This window comes from Dromiciops gliroides, chromosome 2, assembly GCF_019393635.1.
Source record: "Dromiciops gliroides isolate mDroGli1 chromosome 2, mDroGli1.pri, whole genome shotgun sequence".
NCBI lineage: Eukaryota > Metazoa > Chordata > Mammalia > Microbiotheria > Microbiotheriidae > Dromiciops > Dromiciops gliroides.
The window spans coordinates 2,422,319-2,446,671 of record NC_057862.1 but is presented as its reverse complement, the minus strand read 5'-3'; the positions used below and the strand labels follow the sequence as shown (position 1 = coordinate 2,446,671).

At 48.3% G+C, this 24,353-nt stretch overlaps 1 protein-coding gene across 2 annotated transcripts in view; it reads left to right on the top strand.

The window, feature by feature from the left end:
• Nucleotides 1-473: 473 nt before the first annotated feature.
• PPP2R2D (protein phosphatase 2 regulatory subunit Bdelta) overlaps nt 474-24,353 on the top strand; it is a 38,363-nt gene continuing 14,483 nt past the window's right edge. Inside the window, exons 1-3 of one of the 2 annotated variants that reach the window (XM_043982926.1) lie at nt 474-524; nt 799-906; nt 20,930-21,027. In XM_043982926.1, the coding sequence (XP_043838861.1) occupies nt 518-524; nt 799-906; nt 20,930-21,027 (213 nt within the window). In that variant the 5' untranslated portion in view covers nt 474-517. Of the gene's footprint in view, nt 525-798; nt 907-20,929; nt 21,028-21,984; nt 22,058-24,353 lie in introns of those variants that run through there. The other variant, XM_043982927.1, reaches the window with a different exon arrangement.

The following is a 24,353-nucleotide window of genomic DNA, read 5'->3' as shown; positions in this document are numbered from 1 at the left end:
GGAGAGTGGGGCGGGGCCTCGGAGACCCAGGTGTAGAGCGAGGGAGCCTTCCGAGCAGGGGTCGGGGGCGTGGCCTGTAGGGGCGTGGCCGTGGCGACGGGCGCTGTATGGAGCGGAGCCTCGGAGGAGGGGTCGAAGGCGTGGCCTCTGGGCAGCGTATAGGGAGAAACGACGGGGCGGAGCCTCGGGAGGAGGACTCGGGGGCGTGGCCTTTCGGGGGCGCGAACAGAGCGACGGGCGCTGTATGGCGCGGAGCCTCGGGAGGAGGGCTCGGGGGCGTGGCCGCTCGGGGGCGTGGCCTCGGGCGGAGGGCGGTGACGCCATCGATCCGGGCGCCGGCTCGGGGCGCCATTTTGCTGGGGGAGGCGGCGCTCGGTCCGCGGCGGCGGCAGAGGCGCGGGCGGAGCTGCAGGAGCCCAGCCAGGGCCCCGCCGCCGCCGCCCACCCCGGCCCGGCCCGGCCCCGGCCCCGGCCCAGGCCCCGACCCGCCGAGCAACCCGGGCCCGGCCCGGCAGCCATGGCAGGTGAGACGCCTTCCCCCCCCCCCCCCCCGCCCGGCCCGGCGCCCCCTCCCCGGCCCCCCCGCCGCGTGACCCCCGGCGCCCCCTCCCCGGCCCCCCGCCGCGTGACCCCCGGCGCCCCCTCCCCGCCCGGCCCGGCGCCCCCTCCCCGGCCCCCCGCCGCGTGATCCCCGGCGCCCCCTCCCCGCCCGGCCCGGCGCCCCCTCCCGGGCCCCCCGCCGCGTGACCCCCGGCGCCCCCTCCCCGGCCGGACTCACGCCCGTGTGCTCGCTTGCAGGAGCCGGCGGCGGCGGCGGCGTGGGCGGCGGCCCGGCCGCGATGGGCAGCGACGTGCAGTGGTGCTTCTCGCAGGTGAAGGGCGCCATCGACGAGGACGTGGCCGAAGGTGAGGGGCCGGGGGGGGGGGTCCGGCCGCGGCCCCCCCTCGAGGGGGCGCTCGGAGGTGGGCAGGAATGGCGAGGCCCGTGAACGACACCCGCTCCTCGGGCGCAGCCAGCGGTCACGGTCCCGGCCCCGTGCCCACGTGGCGTGACACCCCCGGGGATGGGGAGGGGACGAACCCCTTCCGGAGCCCGGCGACCTTGACGGGCTGTGATGGGGGAACCTGAGCCCCTCCCCAGGGGCTGCTTTGAGAGGCTGCTTGACTGACTGAGCGAGCGAGCGCCTTCAGGTCCAAGCCCGGCGTGGTCTGTGGCCGCTGCCCACTCCGCGAAGGCGGCCGGGAGGAGGGGGCCCTTGGCGTTCTTTACTTCTAAGAGCGGGGGCTGCCGGTGTCTGCCTTCTTGCCGCCGTGATGGTGCCCCGTGGAGTCGGTCAGCCAGCCTTGTTCGGTGTTGACTCTTTGCCAAACGCTGGGGGTGCGGGGAGACCCGACCCCCATTCTAGTGGGCCAGGGGGCCTCCCCTAAAACCTCCTTCAAGGGGAGCACTTGAGCTGAATTCTGAAAAGCTGGGGGGCAGGAGTTTCAGATGGGTGGGGCACAGTCTAGTCGTCATGCAGGAGGGGAGCTCAGGAGAGAGGTGAGGACCCTCTGTATAGAGGCCAGAATTGACCGCCTGGGATCTGTTGAGGTCACTGAGTGACATATGGGCCAGAGAAAAGAAATCGGGCTCTTGGATAGGACCTACCAGATGTGGACCGATGGTATGGCTGGAGGTTGAGCAGAGTCTACAAGGGCGAAGACTGAGAAGAGGCCATTTCATTGGGTGATTTGGGGAGTCATTTCACTTAAATGACCCGGTTGGAAACATTGAACACGGTTCAGAATCAAGTGAGAGAAATAGAGACAGTGAGTGTAGGCGGCTTTCTCAAGGAGTTTAGCCAAGAAGACAAGAAGTCTAGGATGACGGGTGCCAGGGAGGGTAGGATTAAATGGGGGCTGTTGTTTTTAGGGATGGTAATGATGTGAGTGTCTTTGTCAGGAGCAAGGAAGGAGACTGTAGGTGGGAGAAATGGAGGTGACAGAGGACAGTCTGCTGGAGAAAACAGGAGGGCATGGGATCAAGGTTGTGTGAAGGGGGCTTGGCCTTGGCAAGGCCAAGGACCTTATCAGATTGGAGAAGGGGAAGGTCAGGAAGCTCTCTTGAAACGGCCTCAGTCTGTTCTGTGCAGTACGAGGCCAAGTTGGCTCTTTTCTGGGATGCTACAGGCAGCTGGAGATGTGCGTGAGCTGTAGGGACAGCAAGGGCAGAGAAGGATTCACTTGATCAAGTGAGATGATGGTTCTTAGTCTGACCCCCAGCACACAGTAGGCACTAGATGAATGCTCCTTCCCTTTCCTTGCTGCAGAGAAAGCTCGGGTGACATTCGGTAACCTGTTTGCTTTCTGGACTTCCATCAGCTCTGTCCACATGTGCAGAGGTTCTGAGTTATTCAGGCTTGGCATCTGAAAGAGCAAACTCTGTAGGTTGAAGGGGGTCACCCAGGGGTCTGGATTGGGGGCAAAGGAGGGGAGACCATAGCCAGTGTGATAATGATGGTCTGGATAAACAAAGTGTTTTGTAAGGGTCTAAGTAGTCACTTGTGAAAAGCATTGGGTACCAGGCAAACGGATAGCAGCAGGTCATGGTGGTGCCCCATGTTTTCAGTGCACTCCACAGAGAAGACAGTCTTCTTTCTTCTAGAGCTCTCCAATGTCAGCAGTGCTCACAGAGCTGCTGGGTGAAGGGAGAGTGGGAATTCCTTTGGGTGCCACCATCATCCATGTCATAGTGGGGACTTGACGCCATCTGAAGGAAGACAAGGGGAGGGAGCTTCTGGGCTCACAGAAGGGACAGCTGGCTGCTGGGGCCGTGTCCCATGAAATGCTAGCATCCTTTGGAGACCCATCCCTTACCTGTTGCTGACCCTAATCCGGGACTGAACTGTGTCCCATGGCACCTGATCTTTTTGTTTTTCCTTCTCTCTTCTCTCACCTTTCTTAAACTTTGCCTCTTCCATGTGGATGCTCATTGAACCCTGTGGGATGCTAACTGTGCTACTGAAGACACGAATTTGCTCTGTCCTTTTGACACCCCTCTTCCTACCCACCTGCCCCCTAAGATGGTGCGCCTCATTCAGAGTAGCCACTTGGCATGAGGGAGATCCTTAGTCTCCAATTCAAATTGAAAATTGGTTCAGTTTTTGTCACGGATTTTATTGTCTCACAAAAACTTGCTGGTCACATTCCATTCATTTGGACAAAGGGCTGCCTAGTCTGGCAGGAGGAAGGTTGCCACCAGCCTTGAAGCTGCCTAGGTCAGCATCACGTTTTCAGGATGATAGAGAACGTGTTCCTTGTAGTGGCAGGATGGAAAGCCCTTGTTATGTCATGTGTCCTCCCAAGGTCATTGACATACACGTGTGTTCTGGTGCCAGGGAGGCCTGAGGAGCCTCTGAGGGGGCGTGGTTTCTAAGTTTACACAGTTCTTTTTTGTGGTGAGAAAATCAGGAACATTTAGTAGAGGCCATCACTGGGGAAAACAAACTTGTCAGAAAACTAGGTGTCTAGTAAATCTAGCAAATCCTTATACCCAGCAGGCCCGGCTATTTGGAATTTAGAAGGAAACTTGTCAGTAAGAATCAGCTTCAGATACTACTTCTGTGCCTCGTGATTGCTAATAATCTCATTGAATTGTTTACATATTTTGAACATAGACTATTGATTTGAGGCTAGGAACTGGACCTTCTCAAGTCAAGAAGTGCCTTCCAGTGTAGTCTGGGGCTTTCGTTGTTGAGAGCACAGAGAAGGTCCTGTGACATGTCAAGAGGTGGCCAGTTCCTCAGCAGAGTCACGGAAGAGGAGAGGTTGGCTTGTTGTTATTGTGGGAGAGCTACTGGTGTCTCTTCTGTGTGGGGCTTCTTTGTCTTCACTCAGAAATCTGTGGGGAAACAGCAGCCCTTCTTGGAGTAGAGGACTTCTTAGTCAAGTAACTTATTTCACTTTGTTTCTGGTTATTCACTTGGGGTTTTGTTTGCAAAGATGCTGGGGTGCTTTGCCCTTTCCTTCTCCAGCTCTTTTTACAGATAAGGAAACTGAGGCAAACGGGCAGAGTGAGTTGCCCAGGGTCACCAAGCTAGTAAGTGTCTGAGGGCAGATTTGAGGTCAGGACGATAGATGAGTCTTCCTGATTCCAGGCCCAATGCTCTAACCACTGCACCACTTAACTATTTATTGTTTAACATTCATTTTAACTACGACCATAGGCAGCTGTCTTCAGCGAAAGTGCCAGCTGTAGTGATAAAGGGAATTTCCTCTCCTGGGAGTTACCTGATCCTAAGAGCCAGCAGATCCAGGATCTGTCCTTGTGCCGAGCGCATCAGTGACGTTTCTTCTGGCATACTGTGTAGTTCAGTTTTGGTCAAGTTCAGCCTTAGGCCGTGGCCTGTCCCACTAAGAACCTCTGTTTGCAGACTGCTGTTCTGAAGTATCTGCAGAGATGCCAGCAAGGATTTGCCATTTCCTCTTCGCCTGCCCCCTTCTTTTCCATTTTTATACCAACTATATTTGTCCACACTTGAAAAGGGAAGTTGGAGGTTCCCGGGAAGTGTCCAACAACATTTTGTTAGATTCTGGCTTCCAATCCATTCTTCTTTTTGCTTCCCTTTATGGGCAAACTGCTCCCATTCACATTCACAGTTATGATTACTGTGTGTTTTCTTCCATCCGATTTTCTTCTGTTTCTTCTCCTTTTATCCTATTCTTAAGGCTAAAATTCTAGCTAGTCTGTCTAAAATATCTAATGAGTGGTTGCCAATAAATTATAAGCTTTAGCAAGAGTTAGACTTTTAAGCGTTTATTAAGAAGAATAAGAATTTGGTAAAGAGAGAGAAAGGCCTACATTCATCTATCTATTAAAGGGAGACCGCATTTCTAGCTCCGCTCTCTGCCAGAATCCACAGGAAAGAGAGTGAATCAGAGAGCCAGGCTCCCCCTTCTTCCTCCCACCAGCAAATGTCACTTCCTGATGCCAAAGACAAGACCCATGGGCTTACCCTCAAAGACCTTCACCTCATGGGCGGAGCTCTTCTACAGTAAGTCTCCAGCAGGTGGCATCATTCCAATCGTTACACTATCCTTCCTTAAAAGTCTGTTGTGTTTCTCACTACTGGCTCCCATAATCTGTCCTCCTTTTTAATCATCCCCCTCCCCATCTCTTTTCCCCTTCCCCTTTTATTTTGCTATTGGGTAAGACAGATTTCTATACCCAACTGAGAGTGTGTGTGTGTGTGTGTGTGTGTGTGTGTGTGTGTGTGTGTGTGTGTGTGTATTCTTCCCTCTTTGAACCAATTCCCACCCTTCCCATGTCCCCTTCCATTATGAAAGTTGTTCTTTATATACCTCTTATGTGAGAAGATGTTCTCCGTCCTACCTCTCCCTATGCCGTCTGTCTATGTAGACTCCTTCTAACTGCCCCATTAATGTTAAAGTTCTCAGTAGTTACATGTATCATCTTCCCATATAGAAATGTAAATAGTTTGACTTTGAGATCCTTGTGATTACTCTTTCATGTTTACCTTTTTATGCTTCTCTTCAGTCTGTTCAGCTCTGGTCTTTTCATGAAGAATGCTTGAAAGTCCTCTATTTTATTAAATGTCCATATTCCCCCTGAAGGATCATACTCAGTTTTGCTGGGTAGGTTATTCTTGATTGTAATCCTAGCTTCTTTGCCTTCTGGAATTTCATATTCTAAGCCCTCTGCTCCTTAAATGTGGAAGCTGCAAAATCTTGTGTGATCCTGATTGTGGCTCCACCATATTTGAATTACTACTTTCTTAATGCTTGAAGTATTTTCTCCTTGACCTGGAAATTCTGGAATTTGGCTATGATATTCCTGGGAGTTTTCATTTTGGGGTCTCTTTTTTTATTATTATTATTTTTCCAGGTACATGTAAGGATAGTTTTCCAACATTTGGTGGGTTTTTTTTGTTTTGTTTTTTGGCAGGGCAATGGGGGTTAAGTGACTTGCCCAGGGTCACACAGCCAGTAAGTGTCAAGTGTCTGAGGCCGGATTTGAACTCAGGAACTCCTGAATCCAGGGCCAGTGCTTTATCCACTGCGCCACCTAGCCGCCCCTCAATATTTGTTTTCATAGAATTTTTAGTTCCAAATTTTTCTTCCACTCTTCCTTCCCTCCCTCCTCCCTAAAACGCAAAGCAGTCTGATATAGGTTATATATATATACAATCACATTAAACCTATTTCTACATTAGTCATCTTGTGAAAGAAGAGTCAGAGTACAAGGGGAAAACCTCAAAAAAGAAGGGGAAAAACAGTCTAAAAGTAGAAACAGTAGGGTTCTATCTGCTTTCATAGTCCACAGTTCTTTTTTCTGGGTGTTGAGAACATTTTCTATCATGAGTTCTTTGAAACTGTTTTGGATCGTTGCACTGCTGAGAAGAGCCAAGTCTGTCACCATTGTTCATCACACAATGTTCCTGTTACTGTGTACAATGTTCTCCCAGTTCTGCTCCTCTCAGTCAGCATCAGTTCATGTAATTCCTTCCAAGTTTCTCTGAACTTCTTCTGCTCATCATTTCTTACAGCACAATAGTGTTCCATTACATTCATATGCCACAACTCATTTATCCATTCCCCTATTGATGGGCATTCCCTCGATCTCCAATTCTTTGCCACCACAAAGAGAGCTGCTGTAAGTTATTTTTTTTTTGTACATGTGGGTCCTTTTCCCTGTCATCTCTTTGGGAAACAGACCTAGCAGTGGTACCACTGGGTCAAAGGGTATGAACAGTCATTTTGGGGTCTCTTTCATAAGGTGTTGGTAGATTCTTTTCTTTTTTTTTTAATCCAATGTATCTAAGCTATTTGGGCAGTTTTCTTCGATAATTTCTTGAAATAGGGTGTCTAGGCTCTTTGATCATGGCCTTCAGGTAGTCCAATAATTCTCTCTTTTTTAATCACAAAAGTATTTTATTATTTTCCCATTACATGTAAAGATAGTTTTCAACATTCATTTTCATAAGAGTTTTAGTTCCAAGTTTTTCTCACTGCTTCCCCCCTCCCCAAGAAAGAAAGCAGTCTGATATACACATTCACATTAAACTTATTTCTGTATTAGTCATGTTGTGAAAGAATCAGAACACAAGGGAAAAACCTCAAAAAAGAAAAAAATAACCAAAAAGTAGAAACAGTATGGTTCAATCTGCATTGAAGATCCACAGTTCTTTTTTTCTGAATGTGGAGAACATTTTCCATCATGAGTTCTTTGGAATGTCTAGTCCAATGATTCCTTTTTATCCCCCACGTAAATATTTTATTATTTTCAACATTTGTTTTTATAAGATTTCTAGTTTCAAATTTTTCTCTATCCCTCCCTTCCCCCTCCCCAAGACAGCAAGTAATCTGATATAGGTTATATATGTACAATCACATTAAACATATTTCTGCATTAGTAGTGTAATGAGAGAAGAATCAGAGCAAAAAGGAAAAACCTCAAAAAAGAAAAACAACAACAACAAAAACAATAGAAATAGTATGGTTCAATCTGTATCCAGATTCAACAGTTCTTTTTTTTTTTTTTTCTGTAGTCCAATAATTCTTAAATGATCTCTCCTTAATTTTTTTCCAGGTCATTTTTTTTCTGATATTTCACATTCTTCTATTTTTTCGTTCTTTTGACTTTTTAAAATTGTTTTATGATGTCTCATAGAGTCATTAGCTCTCCCAGTTGCCCAATTCTAATTTTTAAGGAGTTTTTTTCTTCAGCATATTTTTGTGCCTCTTTTACCAAGCTGTTAATTCTTTTTTTCATAATTTTCTTGACTCACTCTCAATTTTTTCCCTTATTTTTCTTTTATCACTTATCTCTTTAACTCTTTCAGGAATTCTTGTTGGGCTTGGGTCCAATGAGCATTTTTCTTTGAGACTTTGCTTGTAGTTGTTTTCACATTATTCTCTTCTATTTTTATGTCGGTGGCTTCTTGACCATCACAGTAGCTTTTTATGATCAAATTCTTTTGTTGTTTCCTCATTTTTCCAACCTATTTCTTGACTTTGAACTTTTATGTTAGAATTGTGCTCAGCTCACCTCAGGAAGGCACCGCTCCAAGCTTCAGACTTTTTTGTACTGCTGTTTTCAGAGCTTGTTCTGGGGATCTGCACATTTTTGGTGTTTCCAAGGTGGTATGATCCAGGGAGAGGTATAGTCACAGCTTTTCTGGTCTGTGCTCTTGACCCTAGACCTGCAGCTCAGAGTTCTATAGAGGCAATACAGCAGGGTCCTGCACCTAGTAACAGCATAGGGTCCCCTGCAATCCCATTCTGACCAGTTGTATGACCCCATCTTAGCCTGTCCTGGCTGAGACTTCCCATAGTTGCTGCTACTGGGGCAACTCTGCTCTGGGCTGGCTCCCACCCTAGTGTGACAGACTTCTCCTGCTGACCTCCAGAGTTGTCTTAGATGGGACAAATCCCTGACCCCTGAAAGTCATTTGGAGGTGAATGTTGGGGGAGCTCACCTGTACTCCACAACTTGTTTCTACCTCCAGTTCAGTTGCAATTCCCAAAGGGAAGCCTCTTGAGCCACTCCCAAGCTCTGATTTTTGCTGTTATTTTAATCAGGGAACTAATGAGGATTTCATGTTACTCTTTGCCTTGGGTTGGGTCAGAGCTGATGCATGTAATTGACTCCCATAAGCCACTTCCCGTCAGTGATGACCAGTGGTGGTCTGTGGAATGTTTGTGCTGCCAGTTAATGTGAGCACTGTAACACAATAGCCATCGGTCCAGAAGGGCACAGTCAGTAATGAGAGAGGGTTTCAATTGTTCCAATCTCTGCTGCTCGTTGCTATCAGCCAGAAGGAGAGCAACTAACAAATAACCTACTTTAGTGACAACTTCATCTTCCAGAGGCAGCAGATGAGCTGCTCTCTGAGCCTGGCTCTCTCCTGTAAAGAAGGGACTCTGCTACACTAGAAGGAGTGAAGGGCAACACCCTGAATGTGGGCTGAAATAGATGTACACCTTTCAGGCCTGACTTCTCCTGCTACCAGGGAAGTCAAGGCAGGAGGGAGGAGAGCTGCCAAGATTCAACTTTGAATAACATAAAGAGAAACCGTTACAGTTCATGGAGGAAGAAAAGGAGGCTTCAGTAGAGAGATGGACATGCCCAGGAAATCTGTTTGCAAGATGTAGAAGATGACAGCAAAGGTCCGTGGTGCCATGGCCACCCCCCAGTGCAGGCCCTCATTACCTCAAGCTTGGCCTATGGAAGTCGCCTGCCAGAGGGTCTGCCTCCTTCAGCCATCCTCCATTGAGCCACCAAAGGGATCTTCCCAATAGGCATATCTGACTCTGCAGCAGTGACACCAACTTCCTGCTGTGTCCATCTAGGCTCTGGGCATTTTCTCTGGCTGTCCTTGATACCTAGAAAGCTCTCCTTCCTCCTGACTGTGGACCTGCCTGGCTTCCTTTCAATCCCAGCTGAAATCCTAGTTTCTATAGGAAGCCTTCCCCAATCCCTCTTCCTCCCAGTGCCTTCCATTTGTTCATCAGTTCGCATTTATCCCATGTGCTGTTTGCATTTTTGTTTGCTTGTTGTCTTTCCCCATTCGATTGTGAGCTTCTCAAGGGCAGGGACTGTCTTTTGCCCCTCTTTGTATCCCCAGTGCTTAGCATAGTGCCTAGCACATCGTAGGCACTTAATAAATGTTTATTGATGGATTGGTAAAAATATATATAAACAGTGGAAACCAAACTTCAGCAAAGTGAGTCTGGAGAGGAGCATTAAGCACCACCAGAGCACTTCTGTTGCCTCCCCCCACACCCCCCTTTTAGCTATATTAAGGGATGGGAGGAGAAGAGAGAATCAGGTGTGGATACTAACCACTGACCTGGTATAGATGGGAACAATGGAATAGAATGAGGGGAGGAGTGCTCAGCCTTACTGTGCACTTGTTTTCTTGGCCAAGGATGGTCTAAAAAGAAAATTGAAGTGAAACATCTTGAACAAGGAAGTAATAGACAAAATTTCCAACTCTTGAGGAGTCCCAAGTTTCTAGAGTTAGAATCACAGACTTGGGAAAGGCCTTCTGTCTAAACCCAAGCCAAACAAGAATCCTTCTTAGAACCTGCCCAACTGGTCCCTCATCCTCAGCTGGCAGACATCTCGCAAGGCCCGGGGAGGGGCAGGGTTTGGTTTTTTTTGTTTTTTAAACAATAAGCATTTTTATTTAAAGTTTTGAGTTCCAAGTTTTCTCCCTCCTTCCTTCCCTCCCCTCACCCTTCCCTGAGTAAGCAATCAGATATGGGTTATACATGTGCAGTTATGTAAAACACAACTGTATTAGTCATTTTGAATAAGAACACGTGAATAAAAGAAAAAATGAAAGAAAGTGAAAAACAGCCCGCTTCAGTCTGTGTTCAATCTATATCAGTTCTTTCTTTGGAGGTGCATAGTATCCTTCATCATTAGTCCTTTGGGATTGTCTTGGATCCTCGTGTTGCTGAGAACAGTTAAGTCATTCACAGTTCTTCATCAAACAATATTGCTGTCAATGTGCATGATTTTTTCTTGGTTCTGCTCACCTCACTTTACATCAGTTCATACAAGTCTTTCCCGGCCTTTCTGAAATCATCCTGTTTGTCATTTCTTATAGTATAATAATATTCCATCATCATCATATACCACAGCTAGTTTAGCAATTCCCCAATGGATGGGCATCCCTTTGATTTCCAATTTGTAGGCACCATAAAAAGAGCTGCTATATTTTTATACAGATAGGTCTTTTTCTCTTTTGGGGGGTGAATGTCTTTGGGATACAGACCTAGTAGTGGTGCCGAGCGCGCCCCCCCCCCGCCTTCTCACAGCTCCCAAGTCTACTTGTGGAGAGCTTTCAGCATCAGATTTTCTTCACGTTGAGCCTATGTCTTTGCAGCATCCACCAAGCTGTCTTTTGGTCTAAACAGAACAAATCGAATCTCTTTCACAAAGAAGCCCTTCAGAAATTTGAAGACACCTATCATATCCCTCTGGTTTTCTAATTCCCCAAGTTCCTCCTGTACTGTGTGATTCCTAAGCTAGATGGCACCCGTGGATAGAATGTCTGACAGCTGAAAAACAGCTCAACACCTTGAGTGTGAAATAAAATGGGTGAAAGTATTTGTAAGGCAGCTGGGTGGTGCAGGAGATAGGCCTGGAGTCAGGACAACTCCTCTTCCTGAGTTCAAATGTGGCCTCATGGCCTCAGACACTCAGTAGCTGTGTGACCCTGGGCAGGTCACTTCACCTTATTTGCCTCGGTTTCCTCACCTGTAAAATTAGAGAAGAAAATGGCAAACCCCTCCAGTATCTGCCAAGAAAACTTCCCAAAGGGTCATAAAGAGTCTGAAGCTACTAGACATCAACAAGCCTGTTTGTCATCTTGGGTATCCTCCTGTTGATGCTCCCCAGACTCTGGCTTTCCTAAACAGGAAGTCCTTCCCGTACCTGAGGAGAATCCTCATGTGGGCTTTGACCGAAGAGCAGAGACTCATCTAATTTCTCCATCCTTTTCAACCCTTCCTCTCTTCTTAGACCAGGCCTCCTTATCTTGTGTGGGCCGGAGTACAGGAGCTCTGCTTCCTGTGTGCTAGGTCCCCAGCTGGTCATCAGGAAACTTTGGCATCGGTCTTGGACCTGGGCTGGGTTGTTCTCCTTCGGGAAGCCTGAGGTTTCACTGTATTGGTGATGGGATCAATTTCAGCTGGGTCATGGCCACAGAGACTGGGCACCCCAAGTGCCACCATCCTCAGGAAGCGCTGCCTTTCTGAAGGAAGCCCAAGGTTGGACTCACTTTCCCATCCCCGAGAAAGGATCTCACCGCTCAGCCACCATTTTCTCACTCTCTACCAGGGATGGGCCTGCCCCCAGTATGCATTTCACAAGGCTCAAATGGGGACAGTACAGAATGATTTCCAGACTTTTAAGGGGCTTGAGTGTTGTTGCCCTCTCGCCTTCCTTTGTTGTCTTTGCTGTGTTTGTATCATGGGCAGCCTTAAGAGGAGCCTGGTACCCTAATAGTAAGGATGGCATTCTGTCCTGGCCAAACAGTATCTTGAGCATCGTGGCCCATCCCTAAAAGAAAGTGCACGACACTCAGGAATGGGATTAGGATGATGAAAGAGCTTGGAATTATACTGTGGAAGGATCCTTGGCAAGAAGAAAATTGGGAGGGGAAGAGGGGAGGCATGATAGCCATCCCCACATAGTCAAAGGTTTGTTGTGTGTTCTCTGCTGGGCTCCAGAGAACAGATCCAGGAGCAACAGGGTGAAGTGAGAAGCCGTGCTTTGAGCCTGGCGTAAGAGAAAACTTCCTGACAATTAGACCTGAAGGGGTCTTTAAAAGAAGCTTAGACAGCTGTTTTAAGGGATATTGTGTAAGGGATTGATGGTGGGGAAATGGATTGGGCCCTTCTTTCCACCTCGCTGATTCTGGTACGTGGGGCTCATTTCCTGGGCCCTGGAACCTGGTTTATTTCCTTTAGTGATGTGGTAGGAATCAGAAAAATTGTACTCTTAAGTTAACAACTTTGAGGATATTTTTTATTTTTACTGAGCAACAATCAGACATCTTGTTCTATAAGGAATTGTAATTAATTTGAATTATGAAAGTACCATGAACTTAATGTATTATTGAGTGAGACTGAGCAAGGTATTCAGTAATAATTCTCTGGGCAAATGTGTTCATTAATCTGGATTATGGGTTTGTTTGTTTTTTGTTCCAGAACCAATGTATTTATCATTTGAGTTTTTTTGTAATGATGCTTCTTTCTGATCCTGTACTTGTGGGCCGATCTCTCCTAAATGACTAGATACACACTAAGATTATTCCTTTGCTTTGCCTCTGTTGAGCATTTGTGCCAGAGAACAGAGAAGGGAAAAGAAAAAACTTAAAACTTAGAGTAGGTCTTGATTTTTATGTTTTCTATTCAGCTAGCTAGAACTGGGAGCTCCTCTGTGGGATAACACAGGGGCTTTTTTTTTTTTTAATTAACACTGTCCTGAGACAGTTAGAGGCCCTGAAGATGGGATCCTTTGGACTTCCAAGATCCAGGGAGGCTGAGCTTCCATGGGACAGCAAGAAATAATAGAATGAACTCAAAACAGCCAAGGAAAAATAAAATAAAATGTAAGATATCTAATGTCAAAAACAACTGAGGTAGAAAACAAGTCAAGGGGACAGAGAATTAACCACGGTGATTAAAAACAAACAAACTCTGGACACTGTGTTTCAAGAAATCATAGATGAAAACTGCCCAGATCTCTTAGAATCAGAGCACAAAGTAAAGAGAAAAAGAGTCCAGCCGTCTCGTCCTCAGAGTCAGAGAGAACCAGAAAGAAGCAGTCGAAGTGCCAAGGAACTGGAGTCGGACTCTCACAAAACATGGAAGTGTCTGCTAAAAATCATAGAGTTGAATACAGTGTTTCAGAGATTGAGGCTCATGACCAAGAACAGCTTACCTGGTGATGCTGACTGTTATACAGAAGTGAACCTTTTGATGGAATAGAGCAATAGTGTCCAATTCAAGTAGAAATGGATCCCTGAGGGCCAAATATCATTGCCTTCAAAAGCCACAAATTAACATTATCTGTGTTATGTTGCATTTTTATCTATTTATTTTGTTAAACATTAACCAATTACATTTTAATCCAGTTTGGGCCCCACTAGGCCTGTGGCAGCTAGCTTGACACCTGGCATTGAGAACTTCGAAGTGTCCTGATGAAAAGATCAGAGAGAGGAGCAGCATCTTTGAACTACAAACACAAGTCCAGAGAAGCCTACGCTTATCTGATCGGTTGGAAAGACCTGTATGATGATGTGGTACTAACATTTTAATAAAGGGAGAAGATACCAGTCTCCCTTCAGAGCCATATAAATGTCTTCAAAGGGTATTGAGGGAGTCCAGCAAGAAAACCAGAGGTTCTCGGGTGGGTTGATTCTATTCTGAGGGAGAGGAAAACACTAGTGTTGGAAGGGAGAGGAACTTAGTATTTCTCATAACTGGGATTCATGAGAAGCCCATGCAGGTGTGGAGGGTGGGCATCTGAAGGATGTTATTCAGATCCAGAGTGAACAAATGAGGTTGGATCACACAAAACACAGGAGAACAAAGAAGGCTGGATTCCAGGTGAGATATTTTCTGTCCCCGATGAAATTGTGCATTTAATTCTCTTACAGACTTCCCTCCCCCTGCCTTTTTTTTTAACCATTTCACCCATTGAAAGTACCAAGTAAATTCTTAGACTTCCCTTCCTGTTGCCTTTACCTCCTAGTTTGGTTTCTACTTAGGGGAATATCGCCTCATCTCTAGAAATAGGGCAGATCTGAAAGTGCTGTCTAGTTGGATTGCTTCGTGGGGAAGGATCATCCTCCTTTAGTCTTGGTATAGTTTATAGAAAATGGCAATTATCATTAAAAGTCAGCTCCATTAAATAAATCAGTATTGGTTGCCTGCAGTGTGCGTGGTCCTGTGCTAGTCACCATGTGAGCTTCAAAGAATAAAGCCTTGGCCTTTGACAGAAATTGTCCTGCTGCTGAATCCCCAAGGAGCTAAAAGACATCAATAGCTAGGTGGTGTAGCAGGCTTTCCCTTGTTATCTCTTTGATCCTCCCAACAACCCAGTAAGATAGATGCTCCCTGGTCATCAACAGCTTGTTTTCATAGAAAAGCACAAGTAACAGTGTCCGTGCTGCCCCTTGGGGAATGCCAGAACCCATTGTGGTAGGTGAATATAATGGCCATTAGTGTGCTATGAGACCAAAGGAGCTGGAGAGCTTTTCTTCTGAAGACATCCTCTGCTCCTCCTTTTGTCCTCTGGGGCCCAGAAGAACTTTTCCAAAATAAGAAGCCTTTACCTATGAATTAGGGCTGCCCACTCCAGCCATCTGAATGAAGGCTTTTCAACACCTCAGTTTGGCAGCAGAGGCCTTCCCGAGTGATTCTGTGATAACAACGTCCTCCCTAGTGAAAGAAAAAGGAAAAAAAAAAACCCACCCACAAGACTTTCACATCCAAATGAGATTTATTAAAGAAAGACTGTTTCGAAGAGCCATCTGGAGAGCAGAAGGGATTGCACCCAGAGTGGGGCAGCAGCTTTGGAGCTAAAAAAGTTGCTTCCTAGCCATTCCTTTTTGTGCAGGAAACATATCAGGTCCCCTTCTTTAGGGGATCTCTAAGGGAACCAGGGGTTATCGGTCACCTCCGAAGCGGAGGATCTGCTTGAGGGAGAGGGGAATATGAAATCAAAACATGGGCGGATGTGGTCACAGCCGGCTTTGTAAGAAGCTCTTGTCTGGTCACGAGATTTGACCCATGAATGCTAACTCAGCTTCCATAAGGGAAGGGGGAACAGGACACTGACTATCCATGCATGGCATGCATCCATCCACATATATACACACACAGATGCCTCTCTTCATAAATGTGCGTGTACCCCACAGACCACCACTACCACTACTCCCCTCAGGCCCTGATGGAGCCAGTGCAGGGCCCTCTGCCACCATCCTGGGAAGCAGCCTCTATGCAGATGCAACCTGGGCCTGCTCTTGAAGAAGCAGATAGGAAAGTCCTTAGTCCTGTCCATTGGTTAAGCATCAGAAGCTGATACCATTTTATTAGGGAAATCATGAAAGAAGAAACAGCCCCATCTGCTTTGTGACAGTACCCTAAGGACCCCGGCACCTTGCCATGGTACTTGTGGCTAAGACTTTCCCTGTGGGCTGTCCTCTCCCCCAGAACAGGCACTCCTAGAGAGCAGCCTGACACACTTCCCGGTTTCTGTAGTTCCAGTGCTTTGTACGTAGTAAGGGCTCAGTATTGCATGGATTCATATAATCACTAGCATCGCATTCCCCCGAGCAAGAATGGCACTGGGAGTTAAGGATCCGAAGAAGCAAAAACACCCTTCCTGTGATGTTTAAAATCTAAATGTGTGGTTGCCTTTAATGAGAAGCTTTAGCACCAGTTTGGGGGCATTCAGCATTTATTAAAGCATACCAGGCATTCATGTGGAGTTCAGAAAGTTAAGAAAAGGCCTATCTAGCCTAGAGCTCCAGCCTGTCCTCCGCCACGAGCCGGCTTCAACCACTAACTGCCCCCAAACTGAGTGTGGAAGCTTTTTATAGGTCTGGAGCAGAGGCGATCCTCTCCAAACCCATTGGTTCACTGGACGTGAAGGTGGCCTCCAGCTGAGTTCACAGTCCTCAGCTTCTGAGAACAATGCCTCCTTAAGGGTCAGCCAGGTGTGGTGACAATCCAGTTAACTTGAAGTAGGCTAATCAGCAGCCAGTCACTCTTAATTCAATCAGTTTAGATTCATCTCCAGGTGGGCCTTTTGAGTATCTGCCAAATCCCATTATTTTCTCACATTCGACACAATCATAGGATAAGTCAGAAACCACAGACCAGACACTGGGAAGGAATTGTGGTCGTTCTAACAAATAGCTGGAGTCTTCTGCCAGCCTTTTCTGAGCTTGGCTTCCAGGAACACAGCTAGGCTTTGTGTGTGGCCTGGTTGGGTTTGTCACTGTTGCTCCTGACGTGAAGTGGTCAGGACGGGGAAGGGTAACTGTGGTCTCCCTCTTTCTGGATCTTAACCCAGGCCAGAGTCACATTTCTGTTGGTGTGTGTGAGCATTTCTCAGGTATCTCCTATGGGCCCCACACTGGGCAAGATGCTAGCCATGCAGAAAGAGGCCTAAGACAGTGCATGCTATTAAGGTGTGCCCAGACTAATGGAGGTGACAAAATGCACACAACTTTGTACAGCCAAGCTATGCCCAGGACAGACTGGAGGTCATGAAAGGCTTCATGCAGAAGGTGGGATTTGGGCTGAGACATGTAGGAAACCTGAAGGCGAAGATGAGGAGGGACGATGCTCCGGGCACCGAGGAAAGTCTGAGAAAGTGCCCAGAGGTGGTGGCGAAGGCACAGCCGAGAGGCCTGAGCCGCTGGATGGCAAGGCAGATGGAAAGGTTGGAAGGCGCCAGGAATGGCCAGCAGAGGGCATGGGAAGTCATTGGAGCTTTACCGAAAGTCGCTTTAGTGGCTAAAGAGAGACTGGACTAAGGGGCAGCTAGGTGGCGCAATGGATAGAGCACCAGCCCTGGATTCAGGAGGACCTGAGTTCAAAGCTGGCCTCAGACACTTGACACTTACTAGCTGTGTGACCCTGGGCAAGTCACTTAACCCTTATTGCCCCACAAAAAAAAAAAAAGAGAGAGAGACTGGACTGGAGCACCCCTCCTGCCGCAGCAGCTGCCGCCATAGGCCAGGCGTGACATGTGAGGAGCAGGGGCTGCAGAAGGCTTGGAGAGAAGGGACAAAGGGGAGACCCCTGGCAGGAGCTCAGGCCAGGTTGGGAGCCTCATGAGGTCAGTTTTGAACATGGCGAGTTCTTGCCGCTTTGTGTCTGGCTTCCTCCCCTTCTGCCGTGTGATGCCAATCAGCAAACCTGCTCTCTCTTCTATATAATCTTTCGCGTGCTCGAAGACTGCTAAGCCTTGGCTTAGGACCAACATGCCCATTTCCTTCCTGATTTCCATATTGTCCGATCTGCTTGCTGACTAGTGGCCAGAAAGGAGGCCTGGATTTGCCTGTGTGACCACAAGCCAATCAGGTAACGGCTCTGGGCCCCATCAGCACAGTTCTGGGATCGCATTGTCTCCTAGCTCAGCATCTGGGATCCTTAGTGCCTCTCTCCACATCCCAGTTACATTAATGACTGTCAAGCTTGGAGGGCATGAAAAAGCCTAGAGAGACATCACAGGAATAGCTTTTCAGCATTAAGTGCTTGTGAAGTTACATTTTTAAACCCAGTTTGGACATTGGCTTTTCCATCTTTGAAATGAGAGGTTTCAACTAGATTAACTGACTCCCTATTCATCGTTGTCTTGAAAACTCTGTGAGAACAACAGTAATAGTAACTAGAATTCATATAGTGCTTACTATGGGCCAGGCATTGTGCTAAGCACTTAACATTTATTATCTTATTTAATCCTCACAACAACCCTGGGAGGGAGTGGCTGTTATTATCCTCATTTGACAGATGAGAAAACTTAAGGCAGACAGAGACTGACTTGCTCAGAGTCACACAGCTGGTAAATGTGTCAGGCTGGATTTGAACTCAGGTTCTTCCTGACTCCAGGCCTGACACTCTATCTGTGCTACCTTATTTTTCTTAGGAGATTAATCTCTAATATTGGGGGCAGCTGGTGGCACAGTGGATAGAGCAGTGGCCCTGAAGTCAGGAGGACCTGAGTTAAAATGTCACCTCGGATATGTACTAGCTGTGTGACCCTGGGCAAGTCACTTAACCCCAATTGCCTTAAAACATCCGGGGCTATCTCTAGATGGCTCAGGAGGAGAGAGGCTGGTGACCTTGCACAGCCCTCCCTCCCTTAAATCCAGAGTGCAAGTAATGACATGCCTCTGATGTCATATTCTCTTCAGTAACAAAGGACAAACAGCAACCATCTCTAACATTGATGAGCACTTTGTTCCTGTTAAATTTCATGTCATTGAGTTACCCCAATATTCTGGTCTATTTTTAAAAAATTATTTGAATCCATTTATCCAGTGTGTTAACTCCCCCCCCTCACCTTGGGGTCATCTGCAGATCTGACAAGCTAAGCCATCTCTCTGGGCCTCTGTCATCCATAACAGTGTGAAAGAGCCCAAGGCAAAACCAGATTTCCTGGAGCTTTTCACCAGGGGACATCTAACCTTCCCTGGGTCCAGCTACTCTTCCAGTTTAAAATCCTCCTGGTTTTATTGCTGTCTAGCCCCCATCTCTCCATCTTCTCCATGAAGCCTTGCTCAGACTACCCTGTGGTTACCTACATTTCTTCTCCCTCTCCCTCTCCCTCCTTCTCTCTCTCCTTCTCTCTCATCCTCTCTCTTATCCTTGCTCTTCTCCAACCCTGTGGTCCCTGCCATATCCCCAGGTGCTGTTGATTTGGGCCCAGCGAACTTCTCCAGGGCAGTGTTGTGCTCTTCTCCTGTCTCTTGAGCCATTTTTAAGGCCTCTGCCTTTTGCTACAAGAGAGCTCAACAGCTGTGGTCAGCCATCATCTCACCCTCCTTGACCAGAGCTCCCGTCCCTTCTTTTACCTTCTGTAGCTTAAGATGTTCCTTTGGATCGGCCTCCATTCTCCTCATGCGCTGGAGTGCATTTTGAACTGGAAATTTTATAGTGCTGCCCCCCTCCCATTTTTTATTTTTCTATTGGCAAAAATCTGGCTCCCCCCACTACTGAGAAAGAAAGAAAAACAAACCCTTTCTTACAGATAATGTCTAGTCAAGCAAAAAAAAAAAAACATCCTCAGCTGGCCATGTCCAAAACAACGTCTCCATAACCAGAGTCTGTCCCCTCTGTCAGGAGGTGGGCAGCTGGCTTTGTTGTTGGATCTTGTGTTGATGAGAGTTCCTCAGCCTTTCCAGGTTGTTACCCTTTAATATTGTTATTCTATCAATTATTCCCCAGGTTCTGCTGCCTTCATCTGCATCAGTTCATCCAAGTTTTCCCAGGCTTCTCTGAAACTTTCTTCTTCACCATTTCTTACAGCATCATTCTTGATGTATTCAGTAGCACCATGACCGTCTTTCCATCTCACACAGACTGCTTTACTTTTTGTTTGTTTAGGGATTTTTTTGCAGGGCAATGAAGGTTAAGTGACTTGCCCAGGGTCACACAGCTATTAAGTGTCAAGTGTCTGAGGCTGGATTTGAACTCAGATTCTCCTGAATCCAGGGGCGGTGCTCTATCCGCTGCAGCGCCCCCTAGTGGCTCCTGTTTTACTTTTGTTAAGCAGATCTGATCATTATTAGTAACTTAAAATTTAACTGTGATTGTTCTGGGGAAGAGGCTTCATCCTTTGCTCAAGTCACAACAACGCTAATGTCAGTGAACAATGCCAGAATTGACTCTTCCCCATATTGTGGAACTTAAAAAAGGTAGCTAAAGTGTATCAGTTTAGAAAACCCTTTGTTCTAAAGATCTGCATGGTTCTTAAAAAACCTTTTAAGATATAATGATGGGGCAGCTGGGTGGCGCAGTGGATGGAGCGCCGGCCCTGGAGTCAGGAGTACCTGAGTTCGGGTCTGGCCTCAAACACTTAACACTTGCTGGCTGTGTGACCTTGGGCAGGTCACTTAACCCCAATTGCCTCACTAAAAAAAAAAAACACCAAAAAAAAAAAAAAGATATAATGATGACGACGGTGAGAAGGTATTTGTCCTTCCTTTGCCGTTAGGCAGGGCTGCGTGCCCGACCGCCATCATCTCCCGTGAGTCAGAGTTTCTAGGAGGCCATGGGCAGAGCGCACACAGTGCAGTTGCTGCACTCTGCCTAACAGGGCGTCGGACCCAGACTTTGACCTCAGTACCGCAGGGAACCCTAGAAACTGGGGGGGGGGGGCATGTCTTTCATTTGAGACTTGTACCCTCAGAGAGTTTCCCATGAAATGGTCTCGAATTGGGTAGGAAGCACATGGACACGTCCCTGGGTTTCCTTCTCTGTAAGATCAAGAGCCTTGCCCTGAATTGTTCCCAAAGGCGCTTCTGGTGCTGTGGCGCTGCGGGGTTCTTTGCCCATTGAACTCTCCCACAAGGAAGTGGGGGAGAGGGAGAGTTAGAAAACTGTGGCCAACTTCCTTCTCGGCCCCTGTCATGTCCACTCTGGGCTTTTGGCTCCAGACGGTTCTCGTTGCCCTAGTACTGGTGAGACACACGGGGATCATCACAGCGGACACACTTCAGCAGGATGTCCATGGGGCTCATGAAGTTCATTAGAAAATAAGGCAGAAGAGGCTTGTCGCTTCTTCCATTCAGTCTGATCTCTCCTCACCATCATTTGAGGACTTTTTAATTGGGTTTGATTTGTTTTTCCTCCAAAATACATTGTGTAATTTGTATTTGTGTTTTGTCAACAGCTGATATCATTTCAACTGTCGAATTTAATTACTCTGGAGACCTTCTTGCCACTGGAGACAAGGGCGGCAGAGTGGTTATATTTCAGAAGGAACAAGAGGTGAGTGACACAGCCATAAAGCACATGTGGTTACTTCACATGGTGCCAACATTACATGGAAGCAAGTCCGAGCCTGGCACACTGGTCTGTCCAGTCGAAGGTTGAAAGAATTCTTCGAGAAACATTCCAAGAATTCTTCATTTCTTTGTACTCATTTGGAGGTTGTAATCTCCCCATACCACCCCCCATCCCCCCCACCCACCATTTTCTTACTCTAGATGCTTAAATTTAGCATTTTTCTACAGCGAGATGTTCAGGATACAGCTATTTAATACTTGAGTAGGCTACTTTTAACTTGGAAAAAAAAGTGAGGTGTGACTCAGCACCGTGTACTGGACCTGAGCAGGAGGGGAAGAGAAAGGACAGAGCAAGTCCCTCGACCCTGTTTGCCTCGGTTTCCCCATCTGTAAAATGAGCCAGAGAAGGAAATGGAAAACCACTTCAGTACCCTTGCCAAGAAAACCCCTTATGGGGGAAGAGTTAGACGCAAGTGAAATGACTGAGCAGCAGGTTTACCGTGTGCGCGTGTGCGCGTGTGCGCGTGTGCGCGTGCGCGTGCGCGTGTGCGTGTGCTGACTGTGCTCGGTTGGGGGTCCCAGCCTGGCTGAGCCTCAGTTTCTTCATCTGTAAAATAGCAATGGAAATGCTTATGCTTCCTATACCCTAAAGTGTACGGAAGTGTCAGCTGAGCCCTGAAGCAAGCACCCAGTGGTGACCTCTCCCAGTCCTTGTGTCAAAACCAAGACGTCTCCACCTAGACGAGCCGAGGGTGGTTGCTGGCACTCCTGTTCTGTGGCGTGCTTCTCATGCCCTCAGAGAAGCATCGTACCAGCCTTTTCCGGGCACAGTGGCCTTGGACTGGCTCGGGGCTTGGCCCTGCGCCACCTGCCAGGTTAGCCGAGCAAGTGGGGATCTCCCTGTGGGCCCCTCCCAGTAATTGTCTTCTCTTCTGCCTAGCTCATGCATGGCGGTGCTGGTCTTGAAGCTGCTTGGCCTGGGATATCAGAGGAGGCTCGGTCTGCAGTTTCCTGTAAGTGGCTCTTGAAGCCGACCCTCCGTGCTACCAGGGCCGGTGCAGCACTTCCTGCAGAAAAGGGACTCTGCAGCTAAAAGACAGCGAGTGGGGGCGGGACAACCCGGCCCTGCCTCCCCCGCCCCGAGCAAGAGCCGAGGTCAGCAGCCCCTAGCGGCCCTTGCCCCTGCTTCCTCGGGGGAAGGGGAGAGGCAGCGCATGGTTTCCAGGGATGCATCTCACCTCCCTAAGCACCACCCCTGGACCCATCTCGTCTCTCGGGAGCTCCTCGTATTTCCTGGAGAAGCAGGGCGGGTGGGCGCAAGTACGCGTAGCCAGCTTCCTTTAAACTCTGGCCTCTTGAGCCAGCTTCAGGAGGGAGGGTCTTTTCCAGCTGGTACCAGCCAAGAAAAGGCTGGCGAGGGAGGTGGGGCTGGTGTCCAGCCATCTCTTTGTTGGGTAGGGAGCCCAAAGGCCCAGTTGGCACCAAGGGTGAAATGGGGATGCTGGGTCTTCCCGAGAGCTCTTTTGACCCTACCCCCTTATCTGCTCTGCATGGCAAATGTGGGTGCGGAGGCCAGAGGGGCCGGGTTCCCCTTGAGTCCCAAAAGGAGTCTTCTAACTGCAGAAGAAGGTGATGTGTTTGTGTTCTGCAGTCAATGCTGGCGCCCCTGCTAGCAGCGAGGATTCGCTTACGGGAAGCTGTAGGAGAGCCGTTCGATGATGTCACCAGCGCGGGGAGGCGGGAGGGACACAGCCAACAGGGCAGAGAGTGCCAGGGAGCCGGCGGTCTCTAGCTCTCAGAAAGCCCTCCCCTGCCTCGTGGGCCAGGCACGCTCCCTGTGCCTTTGGAGACAGCTGCCTCCTTGTAGCTGAACACTAAGGTTTGGACACCTTACGTGGCGTCTCCAGGCCACTGGACAGTCTGCCTGATGACATTCGATGCCCACCCCTGTCCTCGACCACAGCCACTTACATGGGAGTCCTTCTTTGTTGTGTCCTAGGGCGCACACACACACACACATTCACACACACATGCGTGTACTCCTGCTTTTTGGTTCCCGGTGTCATTTCTCGCTAGGGGCCATTCTGGGGTGTTCCTCTAGCAGGAACCTGTCATGTGCATGTTCCCACTCCCCAAATTCTACATGTTTTTTGTATTATTCAAAACTTTTTCCCCCAGAGAATTTAAAAATAAGGGAACTGGCATGGCCTGGCAGCCCAGGCACCCCAGGAATCCCTGCCGCAGGTGCTGGTCTGTGTCCCATTATTCAGTGGGACCTGGCGGCCTGCTGGCTTTCGCACGGTGGTCCCTGCTCTTCAAGAGAGCCTCCTGCTCCTTGCATCTACATGTTGCCAAAGTGTTCAATGAGCAGAAAAGGAAGTTCTCCTTTTTGCTTTGTTCATGGTCAGAAGAACCGTCCTGGCTGAAAGTTCGAGACACTCTTACTGTCTGCCACCGTGAGGTGTTTCAAGTTAGGATCCTTGAAAACCTGCCTGTCGAAATGTTGAAAACAATCTCGTCTGACAGAGATGGGCCTCCCTCCTTCTTGCCTGTGTTAGGATAAAGGCCCTTGGTTTATTTTTATTTTTTAAATACATAACCGTTTTCCATTGTCCTCTGTATAGTTCTTCCTACTTTTAAGACAGTTAAGCAGAGACATCTGACAAGACTATTGTAGTGCACAAACCGTTTCCCATTCTACACCTCAGGATGGTCCTTTAGTGACAGCACCAAGGCCCATTTAAAAGAGAGGCCCCGCTCCCCTTTCTGTCCCGCCTCACCAGCAGAGGACTCCACTCTGCCGTGTTGGGCAAATGCTGCTCTTACATCCTGGGGTTCCTGGTGGGGAAAGCAGCGGGCGCCTCTGTTTCAACCCCTCCTTTTACAGATCAGGAAACTGAGGCCCACACCACCAGGCGCTAAGGGACAATACACACAGCCCACTTTACAAAAGAAAGGACGGGCAACATCAGGGACAGAACTTGTCTGTACCCACAAATAATGCTCAGTGAGGAGAGGATAGCTTTGTCTGAGGGGAGTTTCCTCCGAAAACATACATGATGATGATTTTCAGCAGGAAAGGAAGCTTTGAGGGGGCTTTGCCACAGGAACCTGTGGGGGTAGGAATCACTAGAGCCCATGCAGCCTGGGGAGTGATGATGAGCGCCTCTTAGCCAGGAGCGGGGTGCCCGGGAAGCTTAGGCGGGCTGGTGAATGAGGAGGCCAGGAGCAGCTGCGCAGGGTCACAGCAGGAGGAGGGAAGAAAGTGTGCCCAGGGACAGGCTAGGGTACGGCCTGGTCAGGAGCCCC